Genomic DNA, 12,356 nt, shown 5'->3' on the forward strand with positions numbered 1-12,356 from the left:
CAAAGTAGAATAGTCAGGTTGAAAAATCAGTAACTATTCACTTAAAGATGACTTTAGAAAGGTCAAGAAGTCAAGTGTACAGCTCTGTTTATGAAGTAGTCATTTTATAAAATCAGAAGTATGAAATGATTGTCAAATGATTTTTGACAATTTAAAAAATACTTCTTTAATGGAAGACTCTTCCAAGGTTAGATTACCTTAGCAGAAATCATGCTTGCTAGTGGTCCTTGAAAAACCCTGTTTTAAAATAAAATAATAGCTGGCTGAATCAGAAGCTGTGGCCCATTCCTGCTGTCTGACAGTTCCTCTTTGATCTAAACAAAGATTTGAGAAGATCTGTCCATGCATCTGCCCATGATTTTGGGAGGGGCGGTTTCAATGATATGAAACATATGATCAAATTTTAGGAAAAAATAACGAACTAGAAGGAAAAAATCTCTATCTTGTATTTGTTGTTTATGAGAGATCTCTGTGCTTTTCTGGAAATCCATTGAAGGTTTGTGCTAATAAATGGTAATTTCCTATTCACAGCATGAATATCGTAAAAACTATGAAAAGTCAAAAACTATCTACACGGCACCTCTTGATATGCTCCAAGTGACTCAAGCTAAGAAATCTCAGGCAATTGCCAGTGATGTCGACTATAAGCACCTCTTACACAATTACAGCTACCCGCTGGACAGCATTAACATGGACCTTGCCAAGAAGGCTTATGCACTGCAGAGTGATGTGAGTAACCAGATTTTCTCTATTCCCTCTTTTTAAGGTAGAAACTGAAAAGGATTTCTAAGTTGAGTGATTTTTTGGCAATTCTCAGAAGTATCTGCATTGTCTTCTGTATGTAGCAAGTAGTAATGGGAAAATGATCCTTGGGATTCTATGAGAGCACACCCCTCAGAGTTAGAGAGGCCTGGGTCTGGCAAAAGCACCCCATCACAGTTTCCTTTTGGGAAAGTGATCAGCCTTGCTGAGTTTAGAGTCCTCCTGCAAAATTGGAATAATACAAAAGAATTGTTTTCATTATTTAAATGCATTCAAAATACTCTTAGCATGGTGCTGGGCCCTGGTGAATTCTCAGTAAACATTCACTATTATCATTATCACCATTATCATAATTATCACATTCATCATTATCAATACTTTTTTGTGTAGATTGCTTTCTTGTCTGAAAATAGAATATATTATTTATAGCATTACTTTTTATAATAGCTGGGTTTTTTTCCCTGCAGATCAAAACTTCTTTAGGCAAATTAATTTGTCTGAGCTATACAATTGAATACTTTATCCTAACAATTCTATTTTTTTAATGGTAAAATAGACATAACATAATATTTGCCATCTTTACCAGTTTTGATTGTACAGTTCAGCAGCAGTTACATTCCCATTGTTGTGCAACCAATCTCCAGAACTTTTTCGTCTTGCAAAAATGCAACTCTCTGCACATTAAACAGCTCCCCATTTCCTCTTCCCCTCAGTCCCTGTCAACCACCCTTCTACTTTCCGTCTCTGTGAGTTGGACTACTCTAAAGACCTCGTATCAATGGAATTAATGCAATGCTTTCCTTTTGTGCCTGGTTTATTTCACTTAGCATAATGTCCTCAAGGTTCATCCATGTTATAGTATGTGTCAGAATTTTCTTCCTTTTTGAGGCTGAATTCTATTCCATTCTATGTGTATACATTTGGGTTATCCATTCATCTGTCAGTGAACATTTGGGCTGCTTCCACCTTCTGGCTATTGTGACGAATGCCACAATGAACATGGATGTATGAATATCTTCAAGATCCTGCTTTCAATTCTTTCGAGTATATACCCAGAAGTAGAATTTCTGGATGATTTGGTATTTCTATTTTTAATTTTTTGAGGAATCGCTGTACTTTTTCCCATAGCAGCTGCACAATTTTACATTCTTATCACTAAAAATTCTATTTTATGCATTATTATCTTATTTGTTTCATTTTGTTATGTTTCTTCCTCCCAAATAGATCATAGGTTTTTCAAAGGCAGGAACCAATGGTTTCTTGATTTTTCATTCCAGTTAGAAGGCCCACACTAAAGAACAATCATCTGAATTTTATATCTAGAGTACATGTTTTAGGTATCACCTATAGCCAGACAACAGGAGTAGGTCATTATTTTAATAGCATCAAGTAACTGTCTCCCAGATAGGTCCAATTCCAAATGATAACTGCTCTCCATAAGCAAATTATTGAATACAGCTGTATTAAAGTATGTTGTTAGCCAATGTAGAAACACTCTTAAGCTTACAATTACACATGAAGGGCAATATGTGTAAACACTTAATACAAATAACTACTATCAAGTCTTATCAGAAAATGAGTAAAATGATCCACCTTCAATATGGCCTTCAGTTATAATCTGACCATAGAAACATAATACATAATATGTTCTAGTGAGCAAACATCTCACGTTTGATGATCTAAATATAACAATTTCATTTATTCTTTGAAATACAGCTTTGATTTTAGCAGATTGGAATTATAATTCCACATACTTTGGAAATAAGGGTGAAGTAGAACATATGCTAACTAGAAAGAACAGTGCAAACCTAAGGGCTGTTAAAATCTTTCCCCAAGGAAATGTTTAAAATAACCTCAACGTATGGAATAAGGAAACTGGTCAGAAAACTTAAAAGCATTATTTTGGGGAAAATGTTAATGATTTTACGAAGAAGGATGATGCTGAGAAAAGAAATGTAATCTTTCTCTTGGTGTTTTAGGTCCAATACAAAGCTGACTACAATAGCTGGATGAAAGGTTGCGGCTGGGTACCTTTTGGGTCCTTAGAAATAGAAAAGGCAAAGCGAGCTTCAGACATTCTGAATGAGGTAAAGCCATCATATCTCTGTGTGTCACAGAGATAGATTTGTGAATGTGACATGGTAAAACTTCCCAAACCATGGGAAATGCCTCCTTTACCACTTCATTTTCTAGTATTGTTGCTGAGGAAAAAAACCCCAACTTATCACGTGCATGAATTATCTCGGTAGATAATCATACCTCTTCACATCACCAAAGTCGTTTACGTTAACCACTCATGACAGAAATATTTTTAACAGCTTTATCGAGGTATAGTTTGCATACCACAAAAATTCACATATTTTAAGTGTACCCCTTGACAAGTTTTAATAAATCCATATAGTTGCATAGCCATCCCCACAACTGAATTTTTTTTAACTGGTAAATGCATCTTTATTTTTCAGAAGCAAGATAGAAAATGAGTAGTATATTATGAAATACACAATATAGGAGAGAAATCAGCATGGTCTAGGGAGGTTGGACTGCAAGCTCTGTTAGGTCGTTGGATGCAGTTGGTATCAAGAGGTTAGGTCAAAGTTGCTTCAACTTTGGCCTTGGGTTTCATGAGATCCCCCTACTAGTTAGGAATGGTTTTAGCAGCAAGAAAAAGAGAATACTTGAAGTTATGGAGGCTACTCAAATATTTTGTCTTCAAAATAGTCAGGAGGGGGTTGGCTGCTGGCGTAGATTCAGGGGCTCAGTGATATCAGACCCACAATTGAATTTTTTTTTTTTTTGCGGTACGCGGGCCTCTCACTGTTGTGGCCTCTCCCGTTGCGAAGCACAGGCTCCAGACGCACAGGCTCAGCAGCCATGGCTCATGGGCCCGGCCATGGCTCACGGGCCCAGCCGCTCTGCGGCATGTGGGATCTTCCCAGACCAGGGTACGAACCCGTGTCCCCTGCATCGGCAGGCAGACTCTCAACCACTGTGCCACCAGGGAAGCCCCACAATTGAATTTTAAGATGCTGCTAGCACCCCAAAAAGTTCCCACTCCCATTTTCAACCCCAGACAACCACCGATCTGCTTTCTGCCTCTATAATTTTGCCTTTTCTAGAAATTTCTTTTGTATCAGTATCAGACATATGTCTCAATGTTTTTGAGGTTCGTCCATATCTCTACATGTGTCTGTAATATTTTCCTTTTTATTAGTGAGAGTAGTATTCCTTTGCACGGCTATATCACACTTTGATTGTCCAGTTAGTGGGCATGTGGACTTTTTCCAATATTTGGCAATTGTGAATTATGCATATAATGACTATTATAGAAATTTTCTTTGAAGTATTATTTTACCTTATGCTATATTCTTGATGACTTTGAAGTAGTATATATGTTGTTATTCAGTCTAAGAAGAAACAAAGATGATCTTGGGGCTCTTAAAGCAGTCCCTTCTCTGACAGCAACTGAACATTCCCCCTGCTGTCAGGTGAATCCGTCATCCAGGAAGTTAGACCACATAAAGAAGGGTCAGAGGTGCTAAGTGAGGGTTGTCTTCCACACCCAAGTTTTTGTTGTTCTTATTGTTTTGTACATCTGTTTGTTTTTGGTGAAAACCACTTTATCTACTCAAGAGATCTTTCAGAAAAAATTCTGGGTTAGTGGTTTTCAGAAGTCTGAAGTTGAAAGAGGGATGCTACTATATACACAAAAGTGGGATGTATAGTATGAAAAAATGAAGAGAACTAGGAGAAAAATATAGAAATAAGGGTAGCTAGATGTTGCCAGCTCCCAATTGAGACATCTTCCCCATGGCCCCTCTCCTGTGTCTCCTCAGCACTTTAGTGATAACTTATGTACTAACCACATTAAGGCTTGCAAAGCAAAAGTCCTCCTTTTCTTATTAGTAATCCATAGCTATTGCCCTAGTTCCTCAATTCCTCGTCCCTCAACTGGAAAACTTCAGTTGCTGATGGAGTGACAAAGAAAATGACATTCCTGGGAGCTTGTTTAGTGTCATGCAAAGATACTCCAAAGATACTCCATACTCTTGCATGCTTTCCTGTTAATCCTTTAGAAAACTTTGTGATGTTTCGAGATTCTGCTGAGCTTTCACAGTGCCTTCTTTCACATCATAAGCAAGAAATTAAGAGAATAAAGTCATTCCTGAAAGTTGTATTGGTCTGTACTGCCCCAAACAATCCAAAATTAAAACAATTTCTTTAAATGTTGGTTTTTGTATTGTATTCATTTTTTCACCCAAGCCAACAAAGAATCAAATATTTTTACATTTTAAAATCAGGAAAATTTCTTGTCCCTCCAAAATAAATTTAAAGTTTTTTAATTTATTAGCCTTTGGTGAAAGTATTATTATCTTTCTCTTTTTAATTTGTCAAACAGAAAAAATATCGGCAACATCCAGATACTCTCAAGTTTACTTCGATTGAAGATGCTCCAATTATAGTACAGTCTAAGATTAACCAGGCCCAGAGGAGTGATGTAAGTGTTAATTCTCTCTGTATTTAAATGTTAACTAATACAAATACATTTGTATTCTAAATGTAATGATCACCTGTACTTATTAGGCAATCTAAAGAGACTCAGTTATATAAACAACTGTATAATTCCCCAGGTTTTCATTAAAAAAGCACACCTAATTCATATCTTTAGAGGATTATACATATTTCAGTGATTGGACATTGCTCTCAAAGGAAAAGGTAAGAGGGGCTTCTCTTGATAACCAGAAACACAAGCCTATTTCTAGGAAAGATCAGGAAGGTGATTATAGACACTACATCATATGAAAGGGTTATATTTAAAGTCAGAGGTAAGACAAAAATCATGCTTAGTAAAAACTACCCCTAAGTCCCTTTAGTCACCCACTGCCCACAAAATATAACATAGATAGTTGGTAAATCCCACCCTATTTACTTTTCCTATGCTCAGGAAAGTGTCTACAGGTTAACTTTGTCTTTGGGTCACTTTCCTGGGCTCTTAGGTAGGTCCCCCTACCTTAGTCTGGAGGTTCTTAGCACATACCAAGGGACTTTTGCCAAGGCTAACAGGCACTAAGATCAGACCCTGTGCAATTACATAGGAGATCTTAAATGCCTACAAATATTTTCCGGGGAATGTGGGGAAGGCACAGAGAGTGTCTTTCATTAAAGAAACTCCTCTGTGCAATGTGATCTGCTCCAAAATTATTCTCTTGTGCCATTAAACACTTTCCCCTACTTTGTTTGTTTATGCATTTTTTTCTCTTCCAGATTGCCTACAAAGTCAAAGGGGAGGAAATTATTCACAAGTACAGTCTGCCGGCGGACGTGCCCCAGTTCATTCAGGCTAAAGTCAACGCCTACAATATCAGTGAGGTGTGCATGTGGGCTCAGCCGCTCACTGAGGGTTAAGCCTTTTCTACACGTGGTCTGAGTTATCTTCAAATGACATTTTTCTTTCAGAATATGTACAAAGCAGACTTGAAAGACCTGAGCAAGAAGGGGTACGACCTGAGAAACGATGCAATCCCCATCAAAGCTGCCAAAGTTGCCAGGCAGGCAGCGAGTGACGTAAGTCCAGCTGGTGGTTACCTGTGTGTAACCAGAAAATGGGGGCAGGTGGGCTTCTTATCCAAGTCTCCACGTCTGCTGTCCCTGACTGGAAGCAAGCCAGGCTGAAACTATTTAGAGAAGAAAGTTCCCTAAACAGATCTGAATTTTCTTGGGGGTAAGGATTTGTATAACCTTAACCAATCTGTTCTAATCAAGCCCCCTAATTTAAAATTCTCATCTATATTTCGGCACAAATTCACATTATTTCTCTTATAGAAATAAAGAAGTTACCTGCTATTTACATCATAATTACCTCCTGATGGTAAACCTTTATCTCAAAACTTGCTTAATTTCTATGAATTCCCTCTTTGCCTTACCTCTCTTTTCATTTCATTGCTTCTACAGACTGATGAATGGGCTTCAAGTGTCAGAGCCCCTAAGAGTCAGTCATTAGGTTGCATTAAAGTGAAGACTTTTGTTTCTTTTCCTATCTTACTTCAACTCAGATGTCAACTGAAGTCACTTTGCTCTTTGAGATTTAAATAAAATGGACTCAAGCCCCCTCCTGCTGTCCTGCAGGAAGTGGGATTCCCTCCCCATGATTGCTGCATTCTCTGAGGTTTTTGCTTTTCTGATCACCTCTGGCTCCTGGTTTGCACATGATGGTTTTGCTCTGGCTCACCTGGGCTCTCCTCCCCTAGATTTATTCTCTTTCTGCTCTGCATGATCCAGAGATGGAACTCAGCCCCTTCTTTTTGGTTTCCCTCCAAATCCCAAGTACAACTTTAATAATTGTTTGAAATGGAGTTGTCACTGCAGCAATGTAAATACATTAAGGCTGAATAATGAATGTCCATGTCCTAAAAGCCCTGCTCCAGAATTTCTCACTGATCCCCTTTCTCTGTGGGTGATCTCCTCCAGCCACCCCACCCCAGCATACACATAAACCTTTCCTCACATCTCTGCTACTCCGTTTCCTGGGGTTCTTCCCAAGTCTCCTCAAGGACACTTAATTCTCCCCACTTTATTATTTGGAACCAATTAGTGTTACACACTACTGGTTCTGGGTCTCCCTTTGAATATCCAAAGATTCATTAAAATTGTACTACTACTACTACTACTATAACTCTATTATTAAAATAGCCAGCTATTTGGCTTTAGAAGCACAGTATAATTGGTAGAGTTTGTGAAATATTTATCTTTTCATTTGTCTCTATCACTAAGTGGAACAGAACTTATTTTACTTTGTCACTGATATAAATTATAGTAACGTCCCTCAACCTCCCTTGGGTGGCAGAAGCAACCACAGACAACCAAATGGGCTCTAAATAACATTTTAATTTTAACAGGCTACATTTCATATATATACAAGCAAATATCAAATTGGTTATTGAAATAATTTCTTGGAAGCTTAGTTGCTCAAATCATGGTCTCATTGTTCAGTAAAACCTTCATAACTACATTAAAAAATATGCCCACCTTTGTTTCCAACAGGTTCACTACAAAAAAGATTATGAAAAAGCCAAAGGGAAAATGGTTGGCTTCCAGAGTCTCCAAGATGATCCTAAACTGGTTCATTATATGAATGTGGCCAAGATACAATCGGACCAGGAGTATAAAAAAGACTATGAGAAGACAAAGACCAAATACAACACACCCCATGATATGTTCAACGTTGTGGCAGCTAAGAAAGCTCAGGATGTTGCCAGCAATGTCAACTATAAGCATTTGCTTCATCACTACACCTACCTGCCTGATGCCATGGACCTGGAATTGTCGAAAAACATGATGCACATACAGAGCAATGTAGGTGACATTTACTCCACAAGACAGTCCCCCTCTAAGGAGGGAGCCTGCGTGAGAGAACCCACTGCCTGGGGCACTCACTTCTCTCTTCTCTCTTTGGTGTAGAACGTCTATAAGGAAGACTACAACACCTGGATGAAAGGCATAGGCTGGATACCTATTGGCAGTCTGGAGGTAGAAAATGTTAAAAAGGCAGGTAATGCCCTGAATGAAAAGAAGTACAGGCAACATCCAGACACCCTCAAATTTACCAGCATCGTGGACTCCCCAGTTATGGTCCAGGCAAAACAGAACACAAAGCAAGTCAGTGATGTGAGTACAACAAAACAGAGGGTGCAAAAGGATGGAGGGAGGCTTCAAAAGATGAGCTCATCATTTTTATTCTCTGAGCCTGATATCTTTTCCTTTTAAAATTATTATTTTATTTCATTTAAAAATAATAATTACAATTATTTTTAGTTTGGGCACTAACATTTTCTTTTTTTTTTTTTTATATCTTGCTTTTTATCTTCCTTTTAAAAATGTCTTCCTTTTTAACTGCCTATAAATACTGTGTTATTGGATAAAGTATTTGAGAAAGTGCAAAAAGTTCTACCCTAGAACGACACACACACAAACAAAACTTAAGCTTAAATCCCATACACGTTATTGTGGCAAATGCATCATATTCAATTCTGTATTAAGTTGTTCATATATAAAATATTAGTACAGGGAAATAATACACATGAGTAGATGATTTCTCTCCTCAGAATTCATCATATACAATTATTATAGATACTTTATTTATGTCGTGGAGATTAGTGTATTGTTTGCCTGCCTGTCCATGAGGAATGTATATGCTCTGGCTAAAGACAGCTCTCAAGAAAAAGTTGTATGAAAGAGCTAAAGGGACATCAAAAAACATTCATTCATTAATTCATTGAATGAGTGTTTTTGAACACCTTCCATGTGCGAGGCACTATATTATGTGCTGATGGTATAAAGATGAAACAGACGAGGATGAATGGGATACAGGACAAGAGTATAAGACAAAGGCGTGGATAGAAACAGCATCATCATATGGAGAGACGAATGCTACAGGAGAGGCATGTGCTAAGTAAGTATAAGAGGAGAGGGTAACTGCCTGCCAGAGCTTCCCTGGCAAATAAGGGAAGGCTGCATTACTGGCAAAAGGAAAAACATAATGACAGTCAAAAAGTAATGAATGGAAGGACAGTGAAGGATGAAGGATTTAGGATTGTAATCCTTCAAGACCTGATTATTGAGGGTCTTGAATGTTAATTTATACTCTGGACATTATGGGGTAGGTAACAGGAAGTACTGAAGATTTTTAATCCATGGAGTTGCATTATCAGGTCTGTGTTTTAAAAGATAATTGGCAAAAAAATGCAGAGAATATATTGGAAAGGGGAGAGATTGAAGGCAAGGAGGTGAATTAGAAAGCTGCTACAGAAATTCGACAGAAACCTTATTTGGACCTAACTCAGGCAATAGCAGTGGGAAAGGAGATGTTTAGAAGGTAAAATTAACGAGATTCTCTGAATGCTTAGATGTGGTTTCTAAAGGCAGTGAGGAAGTGAAGATAGCTCTTGGATTCCTAAAAGAAATTATTTAGTATTTGGAGATTCATTTAGATATCAGCCATTTCAGATTTTACTTGTGATACATGCATACCAGTTTACATATGGTATTCCACACAGACATGCCTGGGAAATGGAGGTATAGATGATAAATGACAATCAAGAGATAAAAATTTACTTGGGATTCCGATTGTGTTTTAGTTTTAGAAACTGAGCAATTTCTTTCTTTTTCATTACCAAGAGGAGGATACAGTATGATTTCTACCCCATGCACTTTGGTGTCTTTCAGACATCTTTAAAATGGCAAAATAGGGTAAATGTGAAGTGGTAAACCTCTTGCGTAGGCTGGATTTACATATAAGCACCTTTATATCATGAGGAAATTATTATGTGCTTTTACTGATACAATTATAATTGGAAAGTTTTTAGGGGAATTGAAAGACTCATTCTAACTACCTCTTTCTAAGAATAAAAAACCAAAAAATAAAAATAAAACCAAGACTTTAAGAACTATTAATTCCACTAGCAAAAATGACCTTTTCTGGCTTTAGTGAATTCTGTTATCCATTTTAGGGTTTCACATTTGAACTCAGTTTTTATTCATCTCTGGCAAGCAAAGATTTCTATTTTCTTAGGATTTTTTTCTCTCTATTTTAATACAGAGTTTTTGGGTCTTCCTTAATGAGATTCTTGAGTTTCTTAAAATAGGAAGATGGCTTTGATGATTTTTTTTTTTTTTTTTTGCCGTACGCGGGCCTCTCACTGTTGTGGCCTCTCCCGTTGCGGAGCACAGGCTCCGGACGTGCAGGCTCAGCGGCCATGGTTCACTCCGCAGCATGTGGGATCTTCCCGGATCGGGGCACGAACCCGCGTCCCCTGCATCGGCAGGCGGACTCTCAACCACTACGCCACCAGGGAAGCCCGGCTTTGATAATTTTAAGTAATAGAAATTGTGGGGAATTATGCTAGGAATAACTTCTTTAAGCGTGTAATTAATGTATTTTCCTTTTTGTACCATCCATAATGCATTTTTCTTTTAACATCTTCATTGGAGAATAATTGCTTTACAATGGTGTGTTAGTTCCTGCTTTACAACAAAATGAATCAGTTATATATATACATATGTTCCCATATCTCTTCCCGCTTGCATCTCCCTCCCTCCCACCCTCCCTATCCCACCCCTCCAGGCGGTCACAAAGCACCAAGCTGATCTCCCTGTGCTATGCGGCTGCTTCCCACTAGCTATCTACCTTACGTTTGGTAGTGTATATATGTCCATGCCTCTCTCTTGCTTTGTCACAGCTTACCCTCCCCCCTCCCCATATCCTCAAGTCCATTCTCTAATAGGTCTGTGTCTTTATTCCTGTTTTACCCCTAGGTTCTTCATGACATTTTTTTTTCCTAAAATTCCAAATATATGTGTTAGCATACGGTATTTGTCTCTCTCTTTCTGACTTACTTCACTCTGTATGACAGACTCTAGGTCTATCCACCTCATTACAAGTAGCTCAATTTTGTTTCTTTTTATGACTAATATTCCATTGTACATATATGCCACATCTTCTTTATCCATTCATCCGATGATGGACACTTAGGTTGTTTCCATCTCCGGGCTATTGTAAATAGAGCTGCAATGAACATTTTGGTACATGACTCTTTTTGAATTATGGTTTTCTCAGGGTATATGCCCAGTAGTGGGATTGCTGGGTCATATGGTAGTTCTATTTGTAGTTTTTTAAGGAACCTCCATACTGTTCTCCACAGTGGCTGTATCAATTTACATTCCCACCAACAGTGCAAGAGTGTTCCCTTTTCTCCACACCCTCTCCAGCATTTAGTTTTTCTAGATTTTTTGATGATGGCCCTTCTGACTGGTGTGAGATGATATCTCATTGTAGTTTTGATTTGCATTTCTCTAATGATTAGTGATGTTGAGCATTCTTTCATGTGTTTGTTGGCAGTCTGTATATCTTCTTTGGAGAAATGTCTATTTAGGTCTTCTGCCCATTTTTGGATTGGGTTGTTTGTTCTTTTGTTATTAAGCTGCATGAACTGCTTATAAATTTTGGAGATTAATCCTTTGTTAGTTGCTTCATTTGCAAATATTTTCTCCCATTCTGAGGGTTGTCTTTTGGTCTTGTTTATGCTTTCCTTTGCTGTGCAAAAGCTTTGAAGTTTCATTAGGTCCTATTTGTTTATTTTTGTTTTTATTTCCATTTCTCTAGGAGGTGGGTCAAAAAGGATCTTGCTGTGATTTATGTCACAGAGTATCCTGCCTATGTTTTCCTCTAAGAGTTTGATAGTTTCTGGCCTTACATTTAGGTCTTTAATCCATTTTGAGTTTATTTTTGTGTATGGTGTTAGGGAGTGATCTAATTTCATACTTTTACATGTACCTGTCCAGTTTTCCCAGCACCACTTATTGAAGAGGCTGTCCTTTCTCCATTGTACATTCCTGCCTCCTTTATCAAAGATAAGGTGTCCATATGTGCGTGGGTTTATCTCTGGGCTTTCTATCTGGTTCCATTGATCTATCTTTCTGTTTTTCTGCGAGTACCATACTGTCTTGATTACTGTAGCTTTGTAGTATAGTCTGAAGTCAGGGAGCCTGATTCCTCCAGCTCCGTTTTTCATTCTCAAGATTGCTTTGGCTATTCAGGGTCT

General features: G+C 37.9%; 1 protein-coding gene across 1 annotated transcript in view; it reads left to right on the plus strand.

The window, feature by feature from the left end:
* Positions 1-12,356, plus strand: part of NEB (nebulin) — a 277,224-nt gene that overhangs the window by 85,773 nt on the left and 179,095 nt on the right. Inside the window, 7 exon segments of the mRNA XM_032636744.1 lie at positions 532-729; positions 2,742-2,849; positions 5,159-5,257; positions 6,025-6,129; positions 6,217-6,324; positions 7,801-8,112; positions 8,218-8,424. Of these exon segments, the coding sequence (XP_032492635.1) occupies positions 532-729; positions 2,742-2,849; positions 5,159-5,257; positions 6,025-6,129; positions 6,217-6,324; positions 7,801-8,112; positions 8,218-8,424 (1,137 nt within the window).

The sequence above is a fragment of the Phocoena sinus genome, chromosome 7 (genome assembly GCF_008692025.1).
Source record: "Phocoena sinus isolate mPhoSin1 chromosome 7, mPhoSin1.pri, whole genome shotgun sequence".
NCBI lineage: Eukaryota > Metazoa > Chordata > Mammalia > Artiodactyla > Phocoenidae > Phocoena > Phocoena sinus.